The sequence below is a fragment of the Podarcis bocagei genome, assembly GCF_964188305.1.
Source record: "Podarcis bocagei genome assembly, chromosome: 13".
Taxonomy (NCBI): domain Eukaryota; kingdom Metazoa; phylum Chordata; class Lepidosauria; order Squamata; family Lacertidae; genus Podarcis; species Podarcis bocagei.
In genome coordinates this window covers 27,199,699-27,224,563 of record NC_138138.1, presented here as the reverse complement: position 1 = coordinate 27,224,563, position 24,865 = coordinate 27,199,699, and the positions used below count along the sequence as shown (strand labels likewise).

Here is a 24,865-nt window from a genome sequence, read left to right as displayed (position 1 = left end):
CAATGCTTTCTGGGGATTGTAGTCCACTGATGGGAGGGGGGGAGAGAAAAGGCTTTATCAGAAGAAGCCGCCTGAGTCTTATCTGTGGAACTTCGCGGCTTTCGAAGCCCCGCCCAGAGCGCGGGATGAACGTTCCAAAATCAAACCGGAAGTTGGGTCCCCTGTGCGCTGCTTCGCCCCTCGGAAAGAGAAAGGGAGGGAAAAAACAACACCAGGTCCTTATAGGAGGAGCCCGAGCGATACGGGAAAGAAGCCGATTGGCTGGAACGCCCAGCGCGGTTGCGGCAGGATGTAGTTGGGCAGACGGAAGGTTTCAGGTTTGGCGCGGAGAGCGGCGATTGGCTGGGCGGGTCCGGCGCGCGCGCTCCGGGGAACCAATGGGCGGACCGGGGCCGGTTGGCCACGCGCGGGCAGGCGGAGTCGCTTCATTTAGTCAAGCGGGTTGGTTGCGGGAAGAAGCTTCGCGCCCCTTGGGCTCCGCAGGTTCGGGTTGACGGTAGGTGCGCATGTTGGCGCGCGAAAGAGGCTCTGGCTGTAAGGAGGCGCTTGGAGCAGAGAGGGGGTTCGTGGGTTGCGCGGGGGGCTGAGGGGAGGCGAAGTGGTTATTGCTGCTGTTATCAGTGAATTAAGAAATTTTGAAAAAAGGGAAAGGGCAGGAAAAAGGGGGGTTCGTCTGTGAGACGTCTCGCTGCAAAGGCTTTTTGGGCGCTTTGGCCCTAAGGACACGCTCGCCAAGGAGCAAGATCCGCTCAATGTGCTTCTGAGGGGCGTGAGACCCAACTGGCTCACTTTTCGCTTTGGGGAAGAGTCATTTAGAGCGGTAAAGTGCGAGTGGGGATATTAAAACATCTCCCCTGAATCCACTCCCATTCAAACTAAAAGCCCTCTGCGCCCCCCCCCCCGCCGTAATAAAAAGTTGGGAGATCTGATCACATATCTCATGGGCCACCTCGTCCTTCAGTGTGGCTTTTGGAGACTGGCCTAAAGTTACTGAAGAGGTTTTTTTTTTAATGGCTGGGGGGCGGGAATTTGAAATTGCATTTCTTTTCTTCCAGTTTTAATACTGTGTGTGTGTGTGTGTGTGTGTGTGTGTGTGTGTAATGTGTGTGTGTGTGTGTGTATAATATATATATATATATATATATATATATATATATATATATATATATATGCTTTCGTAGATTTTCACGGGTACAGGAATGCAGGTTTTGGTGTCTTCGGGTGTCTTCCCGTGTAAGAGTTGGGGTGTCTAGGCGACGTTTCGACGAGGTCTCACTCGTCATCTTCAGGCTGGTGCTTTCGGCTTCTTGTTACTGAAACCTTCCAGCTGACAAGAACCTACGAGAAACTAGAAATCCGAAGAGCCACCATCTTATGTGATCTCTTGTTCCTACGCAACTGCCGAGACAACAACTTAATTCCCACATGCTTCCAACTTAAATTCCACTCTAAAACCCCAGCTACCGAAAGGATCCTGAAACGAACTGAACTATCCCTAATCAGAAACGAACTACATAAGAAAAGATACCTACTAAACCAAACCAACAAAGATCTGCTCACTCTTCACCTCAAACTCTGTAACAAAATCCACCCTGCACTCTGGGACAAATGCAAACAACTAGCCGTTTGGAGAGCTGAAACTGAGTCCTCTCACAAGACAGACACACACACCAACAAACTCCACAAACTAGAGAAACGCCAGAAGCCCAGCCACCCTCCACAACAACCCATGAAACAAACAGTACATAACATATCAGACAGGATCCTCACCTCAACTGAAACCAAAGTACTCTCCAAAGGTTTCAACTTTGCAGTCGCCCCGAGACGCATCCCCACGGAAAACATCATATGCGGAGTCGAAGCTAGCCTAACCAAAATCAACCCAGATGAAGCCAATAAAATCAGACTTGAAGTCACCAACATCCTCTGCTCCAGCAAACCACCCAGAAGCAATTTACACAAAGAAGAACGGAAAGCACTCACCAACCTGAGGAAAGACAACAACATAATCATTCTCCCAGCAGACAAAGGTAATGCCACTGTTGTGATGAACACATCGGACTACCAAGCAAAACTATCAAATCTACTCCAAGACCCTACCTACCAACCTATAAAAACAGATCCCACCACCTATCTGGAAAAAACCACCAAATCCAAAATAAAAGCCTCTCCTATCAGTGAAGAAATCCAGCTAAGAATCATCCCCAGAGAAAAATCATCCAGATGCCCCAAACTCTACGGTCTCCCCAAGATACACAAAGAAGGAACACCACTCAGACCAATAGTCAGCTCCATAGGCTCACCTCTACAAAATCTCGCTAAATTTCTCGCTAAGCAACTTCAGCCCTATGCAGAATCTATCGCTTCACACGTTACAAACTCCTTCCAGTTCATAGAAACAATAAAGAAGCAAAACCTACATCCCGATGACCTACTTGTGAGCTTCGATGTTGTATCTCTCTTCACACAAGTGCCCATTAATGAAGCCTTGACAGCCATTCAAAACAAATACAATCCCCCCGAATACATCCTGGACCTGACCAACCACTGCCTAACCAACACGTACTTCATCCACAATGGACAAAGATACAAACAGATAGAAGGAGCACCTATGGGATCACCCCTCTCTCCGGTCATCGCAAATCTGTACATGGAACACTTTGAAACCAATGCTTTAGACAAGTCAGAACACAAACCCAAACTTTGGCTCAGATATGTTGACGACACCTTTGTAATTTGGCCACACGGGAAGGAAAAACTAGATAGCTTCCTCACACATCTCAACAGCCTACACCCCAAAATACAATTCACTATGGAAATAGAAGCCAACAACCAACTTCCCTTCCTTGACGTCCTAATCTACAAAAAACCTGATGGCTCCCTAGGACACACTATCTACCGGAAAAAAACACACACCAACCGCTACTTACATGCACAATCACACCACCACCCTGCACAAATAAACTCCGTAGCCAAGACTCTCATCTCCAGAACCAAACGCCTGGCTGACAAAGACCACTTGACAACTGAGTTACAGAATCTCTCAAATGTGTTAATCGCCAACGGATACCAGCAAAACAGGGTTACGAAGCTAATCCAAAAAGAAACACCCCCCAAAAACCAAGACACAGAAGAAAACAATGGCATGGCCCTCCTTCCTTATATCAAGGGCACTACAGATAAAATTAGCAAAATCCTCCATAAACACAATATCAAAACAGCCTTTTGCACCAACCAAAAAATAGCCAATATCCTCAGAAACCCCAAAGATAAAATCCAGCTAGAAAACCAAGGGGTCTATGAAATACCCTGCAAAGTCTGCCCAGCCACGTACATTGGACAAACAAACAGACGAATAAATGCACGTATCGCAGAACACAAGAATGCCGTCAAAAAAGAAGAAAAAACTTCCTCTCTTTACCAACACATGAAAGAAACAGGACACGAAATTAATTTTGCAGATTCCAAATTGCTCTTTAACATGGAACATCACCACAAGAGAATAATCATGGAAGCCATCGAGATAGAGAAACACCCTCACAACATGAACAAGCGTGACGACACGTCCCGCCTGCCAGACATCTGGAAATTAGCCCTCCCCACAAAAACCGACACCAGAACCAGAGGCACACAGAACGCCATCTCCAATCAACCACACCAGACCCAAACCCAGACCCTCTCCACAGATAAATTACAGACACCATCCAGTAGCCAAACCATAGTGGCACCTCCGGATGCTGCACCCCCCTGCAATCCCTACACAGATCTGGCTGGCACAGGGCACAAAACCACAGCTCGCCCCTATACACGAAGCCAAGCCAGAGCACAACTATTTGCAGTACAGCCATCTTCTCAGAAAAACTCTTCACAAGCTCAAGAGGTCAAGACACGAAAGCTTTAGCAACTAATCCACACCTAATGACCCTCCTAAGTGGTACTCAGAATATCACTCAAGAAATCACTCAAGATATCCCTCAAGTAATTAATGAACAAAAGAAGAAAAGGCACACTAACCTGGGAACTTCCTCTCTGCCCAGAACGTTGGAGGCTATACACCACACCCCCTCAACAGTATTTATAGGAACTCAAACACTGAGATCCTGCTCTGTTCCAGTAACAAGAAGCCGAAAGCACCAGCCTGAAGATGACGAGTGAGACCTCGTCGAAACGTCGCCTAGACACCCCAACTCTTACACGGGAAGACACCCGAAGACACCAAAACCTGCATATATATATATATATATATATATATATATATATATATATATATATATATATATTTCCAACAGTCTTATCTTTGAAATCAGCAAGTGGAAACCTCCCCCCTATGTAATTCTGGAAGGAAGGCAGGAGAGTGTAGAGAAAAACAGGCAACTCTGGCATCAGAATTTACTGCCAGGCCCTTTTAAGGAATGGATACTAAGGGCTTTTCTTAGATAACAGGGGAACTGACTTTCAGGTTTGGTGAGTGTGCTTCGGTAAACGAGAGGGATTAAGACTAAGAGAGCTGAGTGGGGGGTGCTCGTGTAATCTCACTGTATACAAATTGTACAAGTGACAATAAAGTATTTCAATAATAATCATTTAAAAACATTGGCTACTGTACTTAAAACAGGTAAAGCAAAATAAGTCTTAGGGTGGTTGTTTTTAATTATCACTATAAAAAGAAAAGAGAACAACAGTGATGCCACAAAATGAGCAAAATGAGGCAGGTTGGGGTGAGTATTTTTAACACAGTATGCCTCTGCTCCTGGAACAGAGAGTGATGATCCAGCAGGAATTTGGGTTTCGAACTATTTCAGCCAACAATTTTTATGTTAGGTGGTGGGTAGGTTTATCACCTTGACAGTCGTCAATGTTTAACCTTGAGCTTACCTTCAAGATATAGGAATGGGTGAGAGGGGCATGTTGTGAACAAAGGATGGGAAATAAAGAGCTTGTGCTGGGGTGAGCATGATTAATCATCAGGGGCAAGGACGTCTGGGGATAGTGAATAACTTGCTAAAAAGAGAGGTGTGGGTTCATAGACCTGTATGGGAGCCTAGCCCCTTAAGCCCAAATGTAAGACTTCAGCTGTTTTTGGTGAATAAGGAGGGGAAAATACTCAGTTCCAATCAGGTCTTTATTTTGTTGTTCACCTAGCGGGAGGAAAGGCATCGCTGGGGGACAGGATAGTTGTAACTATTTGTGAAATTTAAAAGTGTGTGCGCGCGCACACATGCACACTTAACTTAAATGTCTTTCATTTGCTCTCTTTGGGCTCCAGTGTCCATCATGCCTTGTACCAGATCTCAGTCTGAAAGCCAGAGCACCATCAAATTCCCAAAGCGGAAATCGATTAGGAGATGTCACAAACCTCTAGAGAATGAGGAGGCTTCAAAACTGGACACAAGCCCACTGTCACCCCAGAAGCAGGTCTTGCCTCTCAGCCCCCGTAAACGGCTTGGTGAGTTGCCTTTCTCTTCATCCAACAAAAATATCCTAACACGTTCTAATATAGAAAGCCTGCTCAGCCATTCTGCTTGGCACTAAACCAGCTGTATTTTAATTAACTGTTGTTGTTTTCCTATTATGTTTTACTATACTTTATATTTGGTGTTAGCTGCCCTGAGCCTGGCCCTGGCCAGGGAGGGCGGGGTATAAACAAAAATTTTTTATTATTATTATTATTATTATTATTATTATTATTATTATTATTATTATTGAATGGGACTTTGCTAAGTGATGCCAAGATTTTCTCAGATTGAACACCAGAGTTAAGAACACAGGAAAAGCTGCCTTATACAGCTTCAGGCCATGCATCTCAGTATTGTCAACACTGACTGGTAGTGGCTGCAGGGTTTTGGACGGGTCCTACCTGGAGTTAGTGAGTGGAATTGGGACAATTTTTTTCTTGCAAAGCATCTGGTCTATTTCCCATGAAGGCTAACTCGAAAGATAAAAAGTAATTCATAGGTAGGCCTATTTGTGTACTGCTGAAGAGTCTGTGCTTGAAATAATTGCTCTGTTCAATAGTATTCCTACAGACAGGCTTATCTACAAAGATTGAAGTGGTTATTTGTATTCTAAACCCAGCATTTGGAGTTTTTGCAGTAGCAAGTCAGAACAAGTAGGGTTGATGCAGTAAGTGTACATTGCAAAGGGTCCAGAGGGAAGGAACAGGCAGAGCACAGCAACACTTCTCTGAATAAGGGAGCATTTGACAGGCCCTGTGCTTGTGCTTTTCCTAAATGATGCCTATGATAATAAGAGCTCTGAAACTTTAAATGAAATAACAAAAGGCATCTTAAAGACATCATGTTGTATGGCAGACATGAACTCTGGTAAAATAGAGGGCAGACAAACTTGTCTTTTACATCTGAGTTCTTGTCTGTATTTCATATTCATTTTCTTCTGCTGCTGCTTTCTTCTAAACTTGCCATGGTGTGTCTTTGTTTCCCACAGGAGATGACAATCTTTGCAATGTCACCCAGTTGCTGCCTTGCTCCCCGAGTAAGCAGGGTAAAAAAGAGAATAGCTTTCCACCCACTTCTCCCAAGGGCCGGGCTTTACTCTTCAGCGAGCGTTCAACCCCCAAATCTCCAACTAAGGGCAGCAGTTTGGTTCCCTCTCCCTTTCGTGGTGGTCAAGAAACCCCTAACGCTTCACCGCAGCATCGCCACCCAAGGAAAGAACTGGTGTGTACTCGTCTCTTTAAGCAAGAAGGTATGTAATAGCATTGTGTATGGTGGAAGAACTGGGTACTACATCTTCTGCGGTTGCTTGGATTTTTAAAAATGGGTTTATAAAGAATTCAGTCTCTTAAGTCCTCAGAATCCAAGGCTAGTTCACTGTTATTCCCACAAAATGAGAAAACTTAAGGCATGGCTGTGTCATAAATTCAAAATGATTTTCAGACTTTTTCAATTGTTACATTACCCGCAGGCAAGACCTGCTGTGGTTCCATGGAAGGGGTTGGAATATTTCTCACCATTCTCAGCAACCTCATAAAATTACAGTTCCTAGGATGCTTTGAGGGAAGCCAAGGAATAAAAACCATTGAAATTTGTGGTTTAGCTGTGATCACAGAGGGGCTTGACATACTGCCTTTCATCTTTGGTCATTTATTGCTGGTCAAAATATTGCAAGTAATTTTTATTAGCAACGTTAATGTTAGAATGGCGTCCCTTCTTGAACATTCTTATTTGATTCTTATGTCGGCAATCTTAACAACTACAGGCAGTGTTCAAAAAAGCAAGGCAATACATCAGTAGTATTAAACAGAGCAGTACAAGACACGTTTGAATAGGCAAGGGTCTATTTAGTCTAGCAATCTGCTTTCAGCTGCTGCTAGCTTCAACGATAGAACAGCTCAATAAAAGGAACTTTTAAAAAGAGACAGCAAAAGTAATCTTTCATTTATTGTAATAAATCTCTTCCTAACTCCAGTGGGTTTTTTTGTTTTTTGTTTTTTTTAAAAGATATTTATTAAAAGTTTTTAAGATATAACAAGAAAAAAGAAAAATAAACATACAAAATAAAAAAACAGTTAAAAACACACATTAATTTTCAATAACATAACTTCCATACACTTATTTCCTCGGACCTCCTCATACCTCCCTTCTTTGTATTCCAGTTCGATTTGTTAGTTCAGCAAATCCTTACCATTAAACTTTTACCCATTTGTAAAACCTCTTTTTTTCATATCTCTTAAAGCATTACAGCTGGAAACCGCTTAGTTTCTATCCAACATCCTTCTAACATTCATTAATTTTACAATGTTTCTGTAAGTAGTCTTTGAATTTCTTCCAGTCTTCTTTCACCGACTCTTCTCCCTGGTCTCGGATTCTGCCAGTCATTTCTGCCCATTCTTGACAAATTCTTAGTTTTGGGTTCTAACAGTTCTGTTTCTAATTTTGACTTTTCCACCTGGAAGCCAATTTTCTTATCCAAATTATATGTCTCCATTATCTGATAATAATGAAGCCAGTCTCTCACTTTGTTTTTTAATTTCTCAAAACTCTGCAATTTCAATCTATCTCCGTCTTGTTCCAAAATTTCCCAGTATGTCGGCCATTTGGCCTCCATATTGAGCTTTTTCAAAGCTTTTGCTTCCATTGGTGACAGCCACCTTGGGGTTTTATTTTCCAACAAATCCTTATATCTTATCCAAACATTAAACAAAGCTTTCCTGACAATATGATTTTTAAATGCTTTATGAGCTTTGACCTTATCATACCATAAATATGCATGCCAACCAAATACATTGTTAAAACCTTCTAAATCCAAAATGTCTGTGTTTTCAAGAAGTAGCCATTCTTTCAACCAGCAAAATGCTGCTGATTCATAGTAAAGTTTAAGGTCTGGCAGGGCAAATCTACCCCTTTCCTTTGCATCTGTCAGTATCTTAAATTTTATTCTGGGCTTCTTGCCCTGCCAGACAAATCTAGAGATATCTCTCTGCCACCTCTTAAAACAATCCATCTTGTCCACAATTTGCAATGTCTGAAATAAAAACAACATTCTCGGCAATACATTCATTTTTATCACAGCCGAATTGCTGTTTTTTGTCTACTGTTGTCTCTGTTAGAAGAGAGTTGTACAATTACTATTTGTATAGTTTTTTGTTAGGTATATTGAGGTGTTTTATTTGTTCTAAACCTGTCTTCATTTTGTTTATACAGGCACTTGTTACCAGCAGGCAAAGAGTCTCCTACACACGGCTCTTCCGGACCAGCTGCATGCAAGGGAGAAAGAGACAGGTGTTCTTCATAGATTCCTGAGAGAGCATGTCTCTAGGGAGATCCCAGGAAGCCTTTATATCTCTGGAGCTCCAGGCACTGGGAAAACTGCCTGCCTCAACAGGGCCCTGATGGACTTAAAGGTAAAACTGCTGGATTTGAATTTAGACGCTGGTCCTCTTTCAGACTTTTGCTATGAAGCATACCGTATTTTTCGCTCTATAGGACGCACCGGACCATAGGGGGGGGAGAACAGGGGGAATTTTTTTTTTCTTGTTCTCCCCCTCTAAAACTAGGTGCGTTCAAGGTGCATTCACCCAAAGCCTCTGGAGCACAGCGGGAGTTCTCACTGCACTCTGGAGGCTTCAGGCGGCTACCTTGGAAGCCTGGAGAGCGAGAGGAGTCAGTGCGCACTGACCCCTCTCGCTCTTCAGGCTTCAGTGAAGGCAACCCGAAGCCTCTGGAGTGCGGCAGGAGTTCCCTCTGGGCTCCGGAGGCTTCAGGTTCCTTTCAACCTGCTCTTTTTGGCTGGCAGGGGGGAAGCGCTGCTTTCCCCCACTGCCAGCCTCAAAGATCCCTGAAGCCTTTGCAGCGCCTTTCAGGCTTCGGGGACAGCCTTTGGAGCCTCTGCAGGCACCCCGCTGCCCTGTGGAGGCTTTGCGCAGCCATCCCCAAGCTAGAACAGAACAGTTCTGGCTTCGGGGACAGCCTTTTTAGCATCTGCAGGGCAGCGGGGTGAAGGCACCCTGCTGCCCTGCAGAGGCTTTGCACAGCTAACCCCAAGCTAGAAGAGCGAGACGGAGCGCTCCGCAGCGCTCCGTCTCCCTGTTTTGGCTTTGGGCTTAGCCGCGCAGCCTGTATTTGCTCTATAGGATGCACATACATTTCCCCTTAATTTTTGGAGGGGAAAAAATGCGTCCTATAGAGCGAAAAAGACGGTAATGCCGGAAGAACCATTGCCCAGCTCTGATAAATGGCATTTAACATTATATGATACAGCTTTGGGTCTACTCTTCTTTCAGAATTCTCCCATATGCCATTAGGTGTGGTAGAACTATGTGAATTCAGAGCCCAGTGAGAACCTTTTCCTGCAATCACTCCAATGCCCATAAAATACTTTTTGCCTGTATATCTTACACTTTTAATATTCCAAAACAAGGTTAAGGAAGCTTTACTGTGTTTTGTATTTGGCCAGCAAATCATATCTCTAATTTAAGATGGGTATAGGAACCTTGGTTTTGTGCTAACTAAAGTTTGGTGTGGTATCCGAATTGACAAACCATAGGGACAACCACTGCTTTGTTTCCAAAAGTAGGAGTGAACTTAGGAAGTGCTGAAGAAGTGGGGAAATGAAAGCAGACAAACAACTCTAAAGCATAGCTTAGCTGAACATTTGGATGCTCAAACTGATAAGAGTTTTAAGCTATGGTTGACACAGACCATGCTTTGGTGTGCTGCCTGAATTGAAAATATGTTGCCCCTACAAGATATATGTGAACACATGGCTATTCTATGGATTTCAAGGACCTGCCTTTCCAGGTCGGTATGCTTATAATTTGTGCCTGGTGGGGGCAGCTTGGCAGTTTTGCTTAAGAGAGTATATTTGATCATCCCTCATGCTGGATTATTGGTCCCCCAGGCACAAGAAAGTGGCCTCCTGTAATTTCCTGTCCTCCACAGTTTCCTTGCAGGTACTTCTGCTCAGTGATGGTCTGTGGAATCGCTGTCTCTTTATTGCACTACTTGTACTCTATTGCAAAGTTTGATCTACTCTAAAACACTCCTTTGTCTCCCTGCCAGGCGGAGCTCGCTGGGTGTCAGACCATAGTCCTGAACTGCATGGCTCTGAGAAGCTCCCAGGCTGTGTTCCCAGCAATGGCTGTACAATTGGGCCAGGCTGGAGCAGACAAAGCAGCCAGGGGTGATGTGATCAGAAGGCTGGTGAAACGGTTGACATCAGAAAGTGCACCCATGGTGTAAGTACAAGCCCTTTGTGGTAGGAGGGGGACATTCTTAAAACTAGCCAGTTTTGAGCAGGTCTGCCACAGGATAGCCATAACCTCTGTTGGACAGGCATCCTCACGTCACTGTTGTGTTTTGAGTGGCAAGGCACATTTTGTGCTATAAACCTTTCATAAAAGTCTCTTAATGAGGTTTAGAGAAATATGGGTTTAGTCTGAAAGGTCTTCAACAGCTATAATATCTAAGGCCTATTATACTGGGCACTTTCTCTTTGCTGTGCATTTGGTGCAGTATATGTGGCTGAGCCGTAAACATTGCTGTCAGAGAGAGTTTAGCAGTATCAATCTAAATGCCCATATTTTGATAACAGACTGGGGGCGGGGTGTGGACACTTAGTCTTTTGGATAATGGTAAATTTGATTCTGGACCTAAGAATTTGAGAGATCAATTCAGTCTTGTGCAGGGCTAGAAACATTTACTACTATTTCTTTTTTTTAAAGAAGCTAGTGATTATAATTTGAAATATTTTATTCTACCCTGCCTAAATAGCATAGGGTATCTGGCAGGAGAGGTGCAGTTTCAGTCCTGTGCCAAGGATGCCATGGGGCTGCCTGCATTTGATGGGTGTTTGGATGCTGTGACAGTGGCAGAAAGGATGTTCTTACCGTAGCACATCACATGCTCTTGTCTTTCATCTTCACAGTTTGGTTGTGTTAGATGAGATGGATCAGCTGGACAGCAAAGGGCAGGATGTGCTGTACACGATGTTTGAGTGGCCTTCCCTCCCCAACTCCCGGCTCGTTCTCATCGGTGAGTGTCAAGAGTTAATGACGCCCAATCCTATGTTTCAGGAGAGAGGAACTTCAGACTTCAGGACTGGCATTGTGCGGTGGGTGGCACAGTTGGAAATCTTCAAGCACCCACACACTGCCAGCCACAGGGCCCTCGCTCCTGCCACCGTCCCTCCCGTTCACTGCTTGTACGCCTGTCCTCTCTCTGTGGCCCAGAAGACACAAGTGTCTGGAAAACAGGAGCAAGCCACCACCTTCCTAGTCACCTGTCTGAACCCACTAGTTGGAGGCAAGGATATTATGCAGACTGGGCCCAATTTTGCTACATGAATATGGCATGGCGAAGGCAACAAGGCCAGTGAAGGCAGAGGGAGGAGGAACAACAGGAGGCAGTGAGGAGTGCGTGGACCTGCCGAGGACATTTGGCTTTAAGGCCTCCCCAAACCAGATCAGGCACTTGTTCCAGTAGGATTGTACGCCACTGCCCACCTCACTCCCTTTGGTGGAGGAATGAGTTATTCGTAAATCGGTTCAGTGCATCCTTTGACAGAAATAGAACATCTGAAGGGAGACGGGAAAGCCACCTGGGCGAGTTCCCTGTACAAACTGCAGGACCACTCACCCACCAGCCTTCCACTGACCAGCCTATGGGATACAGACCAAAGGCTGAGCAATTGCCTGAAACCCTGGAGCTCCAGGTGGCTTAATGGAACATGCAAGTTTATCGCAGCATGCCACAAGAAAGTTGCTAATTCTTAAGCTTCTATATGAGGTCTACACTTCTCCGTCATATTCATTGGCTAGGCGTTGATGGAATATAAGGTCTTTTCGTGAACTTATTTTGTGGGTCTGTGTGGTCCCTCAAATGCAGTGTGAAGGTATGTGGAGCTGTATTTCAGACAGCAGGTGCAAGGTCAGCATTCTAGGTGAACACTTCAAGCTGTATGTGAATTCTTGTTTTTGTTGTGTGGTCTCCTATTTTAAGAATGCGGTCCCTTCATTTCTGAGGCAAGCTATATGAGTGGGAAGCTATGGGGTAAGAAGGATAGAAAGGTATAGAAGGATAGAAATTGGGTGTCTCCAAGGCCTCTAAGTATCTCTTCTCATTGGTAGGGATAGCCAATGCTCTGGACCTCACAGATCGCATCCTGCCCCGCCTGCAAGCCCGTCCCAAGTGCAGGCCACAGCTGCTAAACTTTCCCCCGTACAACAAAGACCAGCTTGCCTCCATCCTCCAGGAACGCCTTAAGCAGGTAAGATCTCAGAAGCCGAGTTCCAAAATTCCTGTCCTGTTGTTGTTGCTGTTGTTATTGTTGTAAAATTTGTATTCTGCCTTTCATCCAAAGATCCCAGGGCGGTTTGCAACAGAAAAATACAAAATGAGAATACAGAATACACCTAAATGACCTGCAGAAGGCACAATCACTTCTGCTCTGGAACCCTGCTAAATTTGTTATTATCTTAACATGCAAAATATATACCTCCCTTGTGCCTTGGCACTAGGGGTGCTTTCCAGGTTCCCTGTGTTTGAGAACCAGCCCACTTTCTCTTGCGAGAGCAGTGGCTACTTTGTAAAGTGAAGGAAGGCACAGAATGCTAGTAATCTGGGGGAAATGAGATGCTGCTATGCCATAAACAGAGTTACAGCATATAAAAGAGTGAAACAGTGGTGTGTTTTTGTTTTTTTTTTTAAAGATAAAAATGGCAATTCAGTAATAAGAGGGTCCAAACCTGTGGATCAGGGAAAGCTTGGGCAAAAAGGGACAATGTATTTACAAGACATCTGAAACCAACTGATGGATGATGACCTTGAACGTGGCCTGGTAGCAGATCACCAGTCAATTAAATTCGCTCCGTTTTGGTGCAGTACATACACATCCAGGAGCTCCACGCAGCCCTCTTGGCAGCAGCATGCTGACATTGTATTTACTGATAAATCAGTCCTAGCCTGTCTTGTTGCTTGCTAAGCCCTTTGCTCTCCATGTCTCTATGCCAGTGTTTCCCAAACGTTTTTGGGCAACGGCACACCTGTTTACCGGAAAAAAATCTCGCGGCACACCACCATTAAAGCCCCGCCCCGTGACGTCAGCGCGCAGCGTCACGCCGGGAGGGACGCACAAAAGTGAAAGTTTTTTCCCTCCCCCTTGCCGGGGTGGGAGGAGGCAGCAGAGCGAGGGACTGAGGGACGGCGGCAGCTGAGGCGGCGGCGGCTGTTGTGGTGGTGGCGGCGATAGCGGGCGGAGGAGGGGGCGGCAGCGGGAGTTGCTGTTGCTGCTGCTGCCCGGACATGCCGGCCTCCTCCTCCTCCGCTGTCTCGCGCTCCTCCCTTTTGCGCGCGCTGCCCCGCCGCTCGGCACCACCACCGCGGAGCCGCCCCCGGCTCGACGCGGATCCTCGCCGCCGCCGCCTCTCGCCGCCCGACTCGCCCGCCTCCCTCCCACGGCACACCAGCCGATGTCTCACGGCACAGTAGTGTGCCGCGGAACACCGGTTGGGAAACACTGCTCTATGCCACTTCCTGGTGGCAACAAATAAGGTCGGAAGTCGGGGGGGTGGGGATTAAAGACTGTAAGTTGGACAAAACAAAGAGTTCTTGGGCTGTTACAAATGCGCTGCCTTTACACATGCCCCCCAAAACCCTTTTGGTTGTTTTTTTTTTTTACTGAATCCAGGAAAATGTCACGCAGCACAGCTTCCAAGATTTCTCTTGCAGCTCCTGTTTTCTTCTCCCTGTCCCTTAGGTGTCAGGGGAGCAGGTGCTGGACCACGCCGCCATCCAGTTCTGTGCTCGGAAAGTCTCTGCTGTCTCTGGGGATGCGCGCAAAGCTCTGGACATCTGCAGGTGAAGAATATATAGCACTCTTAAAAACCCGAGCTAATTACAGCGCATGTGGGATGTGATTTAAAGCTTCATTATGCTGTTTGGTCCCCCTGCCTGGGAGGTGGAGGGAGAGAGAGAGAGCGGGGGAGAGCCCTCATGCCTTTGTGGTAAGAGGGGAGGGTGCTTCCTGTTCCTGACTGTGTTAATGTCTGGAAACGTTCACAGCCCATTACCTATGAAGGGTGAGAGGAATTGGTCCTCCCTGCTGCGATTATAGATTGGTTAATTACATTTGGATTGCAAAAGGCTCTCATTAACAGTTCTCAAGCAGACATCTTTATGGTGCTTAGAAGTACTTCCTTTTCCCTTGCAAGTTGGCTTTACGGGGAGTTGCTTTCTGCCTTCCTTGACCTTGCCCAGGCATTTGCTTGGGGGCTGCCTCTTCCTCTGTTTGACTCAACAATTTTTTTGGGGGTAAAAACATGTACTTCAGCACAGGCTGATGATAGACGTGACCCCTTGGCAGAAGGAAGGGCACGGCTGTTACTTTTCAGGGATGTTGGCACAAATCTTTCTCGCGTGTGTGTGTGTGAAATAGGGTTTAGCTGCTCATAGGTTTGGAAAGGAAACGAGACCGTGGTAGGAACCTCCCTGCCAGACCTCAGAGGTTGGCTCATCAGCCCATTTGGGAGGAAACAGCGGCCGTCTTTCTTGGGCCCAATGTATATGATGTCCAGTGCAGGAAACATCAAGTTTGCAACTTGAAACTTACAAGCAATGGTTAAGAGATAGAAGAATTGGGAGTGGACTCCCGATTCTTGGATTGTAGCCCTCCTCCCCAAGTGCGAAATTCTCTTGGAAGAAAAGGGTCAGGGACCACATACCATCGTGGCCAGGAACTCAATAGGCAGCCATTACATACCACTTGCTCTTGCTGTCTCTGTCATATCAAAATGGACCTGTCAATTTTGCACGCAGCAGTTTCCTTAGCATCTACAGCAGAGCAAACGTCTGTGTGTGTGTGTGTGTGTGTGTGTGTGTGTGTGTGTGTGAGAGAGAGAGAGAGAGAGAGAGAGAGAGAGAGAGAGAGAGAGAGAAATACCAACCAAGGAACATAAGGGGAAGCCACTGCTTGCCTGAACCGTGCTCAGAAGATAGAATATTTCTATATTCTGAGCATGGTTGAGGCTTTGTGGCTGCCTGTGTGTGTGTTTCACTTTATGGTGCTCCCCTTTTCCCCCATTTGTTGACAACTACCAACTAATCCAGAATGTGGCTGGCAAACCAGCGACTGGGAGCGGCTGCCAGGACCATATAACAGCAGTCCTAAAAGAAGTACATGACTCCCAGTACATTTCCAAGCACAATTCAAAGTGCTGGTGCTGACCTTTAAAGCCCTAAATGGCCTCGGTCCTGTATACCTGAGGGAGCGTCTGCACCCCCATCGTTCTGCCCAGTCAATGAGGTCCAGCTCCCAGGGCCGTCCAGCGGTTCCCGCCCTGCAAGAAGTAAAGTTACAGGGAACCAGGCTGGGGGTCTTTTCGGTAGTGGCACCCTCCCTGTGGAATGTCCTCCTATCAGATGTCAAGGAGATAAACAATTATACAACTTTCTGAAGACATCTGAAGGTAGCCCTGTATCGGGAAGTTTTTAATGTCTGATGTTTCATTACGTTTTTTATATTCTGTTGGAAGCCACCCAGAGTGGCTGGGGCAACCCAGTCAGATGGGCAAGGTATAAGTTGTTGTTGTTCATTATGCTCTTCTCCCAACACCCTCCAGCTAGGCCTGTTAGAGCCCCACCTTTGCATTCTTGTAAGACGCAGATTATCCTTCCACACATTTATAATTTGGTCTGTTGTTTTTATTGATGGGGTTCTCATAAAAGCTTTGTCTCCGGCAGATTTTAATTTCATTTTGACTTGACCATAGGTCATAACTATCAACACAAAGTAGTTTGTATGTACAAACTTCCTAAAATAAATTACATTTCTTTTTAAAAAATCAAAATAAAATTTGCCCCTGAATAATCTCATAAAATACTGAAAACCAGTAGGAGAAATACATGAATTCGTTAAAGTTGATACAAAACCTATCAAACAACAGATTCTAGGGGAGCATTTAGCCAATGTTAAGAGCCCATTGAATTTAATGGGAGCATTAAGTATATTCTCTTTCCCTAAAATAAATGAAAACTAGAAGAGTTTAATTTTCCCCCCCTTCCCTTTGACGTATGGCAAAGCGGGTACACTTAAAAAAAAATCAACAAAAAGATGTCCCAAAAAAGTTCAGCAAGTTCGACCTTAAAAAAATGTTGGGAATATGGCAACCCTAGTTAGGGTATATGTCCAAACATCTTTAGTTTTGGCTTAGTTTTGTTTTAGCTTAGTCTGATTGGAGTATTTGTCAACTTAAACAGAGATTTAGCCGTGCTCCGCACCCCCCGTGGGGTGCCCAAATTAGACAGTGGTTGGCACTGGGGCTTCGGGTTGAGAACTGCCTCCAGCATCGCTTCCACTACAACAAATAGAGCGTTAGTCTCATTAAGAGGCAAGATTGTAATGAGCTCCCATTAATGGGCCATGCATGTGCCACTCCAGGTCTCCTATGGGTGGGGTGGGGGTTTTTGCTTGCATAGTTTTCCCTCTTGTGACTTTTCAACACTGCTTTGAGAGCAGGATTGGGGTGAGAAAGACAGAACAGCCACATGGTATGATAAAATTACGGGCTGGTTAGGTACCTTATTATGACAACAGACAAAAGCCTAGAAACACAGTCCTTCTGGACTGCTGATTTTCGTTGATGGGTCAGGTCCCATAACCGGTTACATCCAGGCACAGTCTCCTCCCTTCTTCTCTCTCTCAATCTTTTTGGGCGACTGCTTATGAAGATAAGCTTAATCGAACCATATGCTCCCTACCTCCATAGCCGTAAAGGGATGGGGAAGCGGGACAAAATAAGGAAACTCAAGCGCCAGTCCTTAAAATGCTAGTTGCTTACAAATGAGCCGCCAAAATGGAAATGGGAGGAGCCTAATGGAGCTGCTGGAATGGGCCAGGGGAGGTTGGTTTGGCATATGCTGCACCTGTCATGGAACTCCAACTCCCAGAAACCCTTGCCAGCATGGCCAGTGGTCAGGGATGATGGGTGGTATAGTGTTCAGCAACCTCTGGAGGACTACAGGTTAAGCTGCTCCTGGAAATGACCCTGCTTTCCATGTCACCCACTGTTGCAGCCTGCTGTAATATCTGTTGCCAGATGGGAGATGATGATGACTTGCTATCATTACTCTTACTATTATTAATAATATTTAAAGGTGTTTTCCCCCCCCCCCAGTTGTACAAAATAAAGTGGGGGAAAGTGCAATATCATATATATTCAATATTGTACCAACTATATTCTGTATAACCTCATTCCAAATATCAATATATTTGTCCAAACAAACCTGTGTCTATAATAATAATAATAATAATAATAATAATAATAATAATAATAATAATAATAATAATAAATTTATTTGTTCCCCGCCCATCTGGCTGGGTTTCCCCAGCCACTCTGGGCGGCTTCCATAGAAACAAAAAATACAGTAAAATATCACAGATTAAAAGCTTCCCTGAACAGGGCTGCCTTAAGATGTCTTCTAAATGTCTTCTAATTCATCGCTTTGACATCTGATGGGAGGGCGTTCCACAGGGCAGGCGCCACTACTGAGAAGGCCCTCTGCCTGGTTCCCTGTAGCTTTGCTTCTCGCAATGAGGGAACTGCCAGAAGGCCCTCGGCGCTGGACCTCAGCGTCCGGGCAGAACGGTGGAGGTGGAGACGCTCCTTCAGGTATACTGGGCCGAGGCCGTTTAGGGCTTTAAAGGTCAACACCAGCACTTTGAATTGTGCTCGGAATTGTGCTCCGTTCCTATGTTGCGAGTTACCCTGTCTTCCATCCATCAATTCAAGGGGACTAGATGAGAATTGAAGGATGGATAGCCCAATGGAACTGGTCTTTCAGTGGACAACTTAATGAGAAAATCTGGAGTAGCCCTGTGTTGGGGATTGATAAAAAGCATTAGCAGGGAACTAACGCCTTTGTCTGAAATGTTACTCTTGTCCTTAGGAGGGCCATTGAAATTGTGGAGTCAGATGTGAAGAGTCAAACTGTGCTTAAACTGCTGCCTGCCTGTAAGTAGCTTTCCTCCCCGCTCTTCCCCCTGAGCAGGTCCTAGGCTGCTGTGCAGTGCTGTCATGTTTCATTAAATGCTTTCCTGACCCTAGTTGGTAGCGTTCCTTCCCAGGGACTTGTTCAGGCCTTGCTGAGGGATGTGGGGGGCAGTGGTGAAGGGAGACAGAGAGGAACGTGCAGCTGGCTGGTACGGGAAAAATGTTCTCCCTTCCAGCAGTCAGCCCTGCAGAGGGAGGTGAACACCTGCTCCTTGTCTTTCCTGCACTGGCTTTAAGTGTAACTTGAGCAGTGCAAATGCAGGTGTGAAGCTACTACTACGTCCAGGGAGCATGAAAACAAGCGATTTCGGTTTTCAAAGCATCTCCCAAAGTGAACTGAAAATCTGTGCAGCTTAGGGACATTGTACTCTGAATGTGTAGTGTTGCAATAGCTTTGGGTCCACCATGCCTCATCTTTTTCTCATTTGCTGTAATGTATAAATGGTGCGGACATCTGTTACTTCTGCTTCAGAATGGGCAGGATGGAGAGCAGATACACCGTTTTAAGTCTGTGTTAGGCAAGTTGGTCTGGGTCTGGTCATTGCCTGAATATGAGACTGCCTGGGAACTCTAGCTATGCCACTTTGAGCTCTTTGGCCCAAAGGCAGCATATAAACACAAGAAGAGTGTATACATTACAGTGGTACCTCGGGCTAAGTACTTAATTCGTTCCGGAGGTCCGATCTTAACCTGAAACTGTTCTTAACCCGAAGCACCACTTTAGCTAATGGGGCCTCCTGCTGCTGCCGCGTCGCCGGAGCACGATTTCTGTCCTCATCCTGAAGCAAAGTTCTTAACCCAAGGTAATATTTTTGGGTTAGTGGAGTCTGCAACCTGAAGCGTATGTAACCCGAGGTACCACTGTGCAACAATCATATGGGAATGAAGCTTTGCCTTTTGAAGATACAACCCATGCCAGGACCTTCCTATTGAGCTCTACCTGCACTGCCTTACTCTCCATTCAGCTGCTCACAGTCTTCTTTCTGACTTCTCCCGTCCTCAGGCAAATCCTCTTCTAAGCCAGCCACAGACTCAGCAGTACCCCAGCGGGTGGGACTGGCCCACGTATCCCGGGTGATCTCTGATGTGTACGGTGACCGTTTGGCCTCAGGTGCAGGCCGTGACGATGCCAATACCTTTCCCTTGCAGCAGAAAATCTTGGTCTGTTCTTTGCTGCTCTTAACCAGGCAACAGAAAACCAAAGAGGTGACGCTGGGAAAGGTGAGTGTGCAGATTCTCTCTGCCCCCCAACCTCTTCAAATTGCCACTGCTAGTGTATTATACCACTCTTACATGGCAAGGAGCTTTGCTTTGCAGCACAAGGGTTCGTCTCTTAAAACCAGAGTCCTCGGGAGCACAAAGGAAGAAGTGCACAAGGAGTTTCTCTGAGTCCTACCATGGACCCACTTAAAAATGTTTGGCTGTTTATGCGGGACGTGCAGTACACAAAGAACTAGAGTCCCCAAAAACCCTTCAAGGGAATTGGCTCCATCTGCCTCTCTCTTCCTCTCCTCTTACGTCTCCCGTCCTTCTTTTTTTTTTTGTTTTTTGTTTTTTAAAGGCCATGGGAGTTAATGAGAACTGTTTGCTTACAGAAGTAAGTTTTATGTAGGAACGGAGTGGAAGATGATGGCTTGTAATGTCTTTTAGTAGTGTTTGGTGCAGCATAGGCTACATGCATTGCACCCTAAAAACCTCTGTCTTGTCTTTGAGTATTATTCTACCCATCCTAAACTACTGTGGAGTGGAAGGGTTTTGTGTCTCTCCACTATCAAGTCAGCCTGGATAGCTCACTTGGTTAAAGCATGGTGCTGATAACGCCATGGTTGCAGGTTTGATACCTGTACGGGACAGCTGCATATCCCTGCATTTCAGGGGGGTTGGACTAGTAGCAGTGCTCATATGCCAGAGGTGTGGAGCAGCACTTGTGTGTTGCTTTGCCAGCAGCTTTGGCTGGGCTATGCGGGACATGGGCAGGAGACCTCTTATTCAGTTAGAAGCCACAAAGAGGGAACTAGCTAGCCTGGGACACTTGGAGGAAGCCATAGAGAGCAAGTTGCATTATGCACACTTTTCTGTTTCCTCTACTCAAAAACGCTGTGTTTTTTCAATGGCATTTCCTCCTAGCTGCATGAGGCCTACAGCAAGGTTTGCCGCAAGCAGAAAGTAGGAGCTGTTGGCCAATCAGAATGCCTGTCGCTTTCGGCTCTCCTGGAATCCAGAGGCATTGTGGGCTTGAAGAAGACTAAAGAAGCGCGTCTGACTAAGGTACTACTGCAGACCTACTTTTGCTATGGCCTGGACTCCAGCAGGGGTGGGGAGGGCAGTATCCAGGGTACCCTTCACCTCTCAGAAAGGGCCATGATCTGGTGGTGGGACACGTGCTCTGCATGCTGAAGGACCCATGTTCACTCTCAGCATCTCTAACTAAAAGAATCCCAATGCAAGGAGAGAGCCGCCACCACTCAGAAAGGATTGTGCTGTGGTAGATGAACCCAATAGTCCCACTCTATATATGGGGCTGCTGAATATATTTGATGGGGCAGTTTGCTAGTAAACATCAGAACTAAATTGTGTGCTGAGATGCGAAAAATTTTGTGTCCCTCAGCAAATTACAATAAGCCTTTGAGAAAGGGGTGTGTGCTTTGCCGTGGAAATGCATGGCATTGGAATTAGCCCCCTGCCTTTTAAAGTGGTTTTACATTTATTTAGATCTGTGTTTCCCAAACCTGGGTCCCCAGCTTGCTTTTGGACTACAATTCCCATCATCCCTATCTAGCAGGACCAGTGGTCGGGGATGATAGGAACTGTAGTCCAAAAACAGCTGGAGACCCAAGTTTGGGAAACACAGATTTAGATTAAGAATATACTCTCCCCCTAAGGACTCAGTGTGCAGCGTTTCCTTATTTCATTGGTCCTCAGCACAGTCACTGGAAACATGTTGATTCCACCACTCCAGTATAGTGGAAGAAATAACACTGAGCAGTGATGATTTGCCCCAGTGGTTCATGGTCCCAGCCTCCTCTGGAAAACTTTGGGTGCCAGGCTGCTTTGATGCCTGAAAATTCCCTGCTGGCTTCCTTAAATGCATCTGTCTCCCTCCTCAGCCTGCCTTAGCTGTGTTGGTGGGAGAACTGCTGCATCTTTCTTGTTCTCCTTTGTTTTAGCTCTGTGGGAGAGCCACAGTGCACAGCCCCTCCTGTCAGTCTGATGAAAGAGGCTGCACCCTTCTATAGGAGGGAGAAGTGTAGAAATAATGGAGAATTAAATGTCAGCATTCTTGCACATAGGTGTGCCCAAAAGGGAGCAGAAGTGTAAAACCCAGAGGTTCCTTGCCAGGTCAGTTGACAGGAGCAAGCCAGCAGAAATTCGCACCGAGTAAGCTGGAGATAACTTTATTAGCAAGACAGAATCTGCACAGGAGTGTCAGGCCTAATGATCACAACAACTGCCCCCATGAAGCAGATGCCAAGACTAAAGGTCCCTGCCTCCCCACAGCCAGCAGTGTCTCCTCTTCTCCAGAGTTTTTTTCCAAGCAATCAGAGACTCCCCACTTCATGCCTCTCCTGGTTCTGGAAGGCCAATGGGGAGGGGTGCTTGTTGCAGCAGGAACTGAAGACACCCATGCCTCTTCACAAGCCTGACCCACCTCTACCTCTTGGCCTCCCTCCTCTCCTGCTTCAGCTTCTGCCTCTGATTCTGGACTGCTCTCTGCCACCAACTCTCCCAGCTCACTAAGACCTGTTACCTCTTCACCTTCTGAAACCTTCTCTTCCCTTGGGGGTTCCCCAGATGGGTTCCTCCCACCACTCCTCTGCGTCCAACCAGTCCCTGACATCAGTTGATCTGCCTGTGTAAGATCTGCCACCACCAGTGCAGCTGTGAAAAGTCTCAGGAGCATCACAGGGCACTTTGGGGCCGCCATGGCGCCATTGGCTCTGCTGCACAGAGATAATGGAGGTCCCCCTGCTATCCTGTCCCCCCAAAACCTTAGCCCTGAGCTAAGTAAGTTTTGAAAAGGTGGAGAATGCCTGCCGCAGGATGGCATTTTATCTATGCAAACAATGGGAATCCTTCTGTGGAGCGAGGAGCTGTCAAGAGAAGAAGCCGTGATGGTTGAATTTTGTTTGATGGCCAAAATTGGTTGGTTCTGCAGCTTGAGGAAGAAAGCAAGTGCTGGATGAAGGAAGTATAAAGATACAAGACACCCACTGTACCTGATGGTTTTGGGCCTCCTCCCTCTGCCCACAAATGTTCCACCTTCCATCTAGTAGCGCAGCAATAAAACTGCTAGCACATTTGCAAAGCTATGCAGGGCCTGGTATGCTTTCAGATTGGATGGCAGACTCAGTGTTGAGATTCTTGTCTTGCAGGGGTTTGGACCAGATGGCCCCTCAGGTGTCCCAAATCCTATGAGTCTACAACCTTGGGAATTGGCAGTGGGGGAATCCCATGACAGGTTGTGAAATTCTGCAAGAGTCACCATACGATTTAGCTACCGTTGCAATGCGGGCTTTGGGCACTGGGTGGAAGCGGAGCTGTTTGGATGGCATTGTGTATAGCAGGTGTGCCTGTATTCTCTCTCCCCATCTTCCCATTACGGAGGCCTAGTGATTTCCAGCGTCCTACAAGGAGTGGCCTCCTGTAGAGACCGTGCTTTTTTGCAACGATGGATGCTGACTACCAGTTTCCAGCCTGACAAATCCTTTTCTTCCCAGGTCTTCCTGAAGATAGAAGAGAAGGACGTGGAACATGCCCTCAAGGATGGAGTTTTGGTTGGAAGCATCTTGGCCGAGGGGATTTAAGAGTTCGTGCTCTCACCTCCCTTCTTGCACAGAATGTTCCTAACTAATGGACCGTAACTTCTCGCCGGAAACATTTCATGAGGCATATCAGTGGGTGGACGATTATGATTATCCCTACTCCTCCCCCTACCCCCGCTGGCCCCAGCAGCATCAGTGTTATAAAGATGCCCTGTCTATTTTTCCAATGGGTGTTTTTTAAACTGCAAGGTATCCTAAGCAATGGGTGGAATGGAGCTGACTCAGTTAATTTTTAGGAGCTGGACTTCCACCCTTCGCCTAGGTATCTCCCCTTTCCTACACTTCCCGTTTTCTTTTTATGAATCCCAGAGGGAGAAACACACGCCAACGGTGTTAACATCTCTCCCCCCCTGCCCGCCCTCCACCTGCACACATACTGGGGCTGCTTGTGTCACTCCTGGGGCGTCTGCCTGTCTTAAGCACCCAAGATGAAAGAGGATGAAGGCTGTCAGCAAGAGAGCCCATTTGCCAGAAACAAAAACCATTAACGTCACAGGAGGAAATAAGGAGGCAGCAGCTTCTCTCGCAGGCTCCTTTGAAGTCAAGGCTGTTTCCGCGAAGCAGATGTCAGTCATGCTGAGGCTTAGCATCTCAGGAGCTGCAGTGGGGCTTAGCGAGAGAGAGCGAGGCACACAAACCTGAAGTCTCCAAGCGTCTTAACGTTTATGAACTGTGGATGCAGCCTTGGAGCTGGAACTGGTTGCGGCCTGGGGCAAAGAGCTGGTCTGTTTCGTTTCTGAGCCACTTCTGCGAACTGCCGGCTGCTTAGTCTGATGCCTTTGTGTGGAACTCAAAATTCTTATAGTTACCATGAAATGCTGCCTTGGGTTTCCACACTGCGCCCCTCCCTCTTTGAGTGGCTTGCAGCCCTGGTGAGGGAAATTTCAGAACATCTTTTTCCCACCCCACCCCATGAGTTTATAGTATTTGAGATGTACTGAAATGCGTATTTACAGCCAGATGTTTGTTTTTTTAAAAAACAACAGATGGAGTATATTTGCATTGCTTTTTAAAAATTTTTATAGATTAAAACAGTCCTGATTATGGTTTTGGTGTGTGGCGTGTGCGTTTTGTTTAGTTGGGGCTCAGATTCACAACTTTGTGTGCTGGTTCCTTTAAGGCAACGAGGTGGCGCAGATTCCCTTGCATAGGATTCCTAAGCTGCATCCTTCGTGTCGTGTGGTGCGTTGCTTTCCCCAGTGGCAGCTTCGTAAGTGAGGGAGCACCCAGTGTTAATCTCTTGTCCGTTAGAGCAGGGCTGCAATCGTGTTTCAAGTATCTTCAAGCAGCAACTGCTCAGGATTTCCTATACACAAGGGTGCACGTTTGGGGGTGTTAATTCTACATTGGCATTCATCTAGAAATGCAACAAGCCCTGCGGATTGTGGTTTAGTGCTCACTAGACTCTTTGTCATGTGTCGCCTTGAATGTCACGTCACAATATACTTGCAAATAGTGCTTTTACGCATTCCGTATGCTGCCCTTGTCTTCTTCCAGATTTGTGCTTCCATTCAGCATCTGTTGCAGTTGGTTCTGT

At 46.3% G+C, this 24,865-nt stretch overlaps 1 protein-coding gene across 2 annotated transcripts; it reads left to right on the top strand.

The window, feature by feature from the left end:
- Window positions 1-372: 372 nt before the first annotated feature.
- Window positions 373-24,373, top strand: CDC6 (cell division cycle 6). Of its 2 annotated transcripts, none has more exons than XM_081168674.1 (12): window positions 373-496; window positions 5,267-5,446; window positions 6,445-6,705; window positions 8,664-8,863; window positions 10,521-10,696; window positions 11,386-11,492; window positions 12,587-12,726; window positions 14,215-14,315; window positions 18,402-18,466; window positions 19,509-19,726; window positions 20,633-20,773; window positions 23,224-24,373. In XM_081168674.1, the coding sequence occupies exons 2-12, from the start codon at window positions 5,275-5,277 to the stop codon at window positions 23,308-23,310; spliced, it is 1,668 nt and encodes a 555-aa protein (XP_081024800.1). In that variant the 5' UTR covers window positions 373-496; window positions 5,267-5,274; the 3' UTR covers window positions 23,311-24,373. The 2 variants fall into 2 exon arrangements, with proteins under 2 accessions (XP_081024800.1, XP_081024799.1); XM_081168673.1 differs by having other exon boundaries at window positions 441-534.
- Window positions 24,374-24,865: the final 492 nt, after the last annotated feature.

Coding starts and splice junctions, on each gene's coding strand:
- CDC6 (XM_081168673.1), top strand. CDS start 507: ATGTTGGCGCGCGAAAGAGGCTCTGGCT. Junction 6,706..8,663: donor TCGTCTCTTTAAGCAAGAAG/GTATGTAATAGC, acceptor TTGTTTATACAG/GCACTTGTTACCAGCAGGCA. Junction 8,864..10,520: donor GGGCCCTGATGGACTTAAAG/GTAAAACTGCTG, acceptor TCTCCCTGCCAG/GCGGAGCTCGCTGGGTGTCA.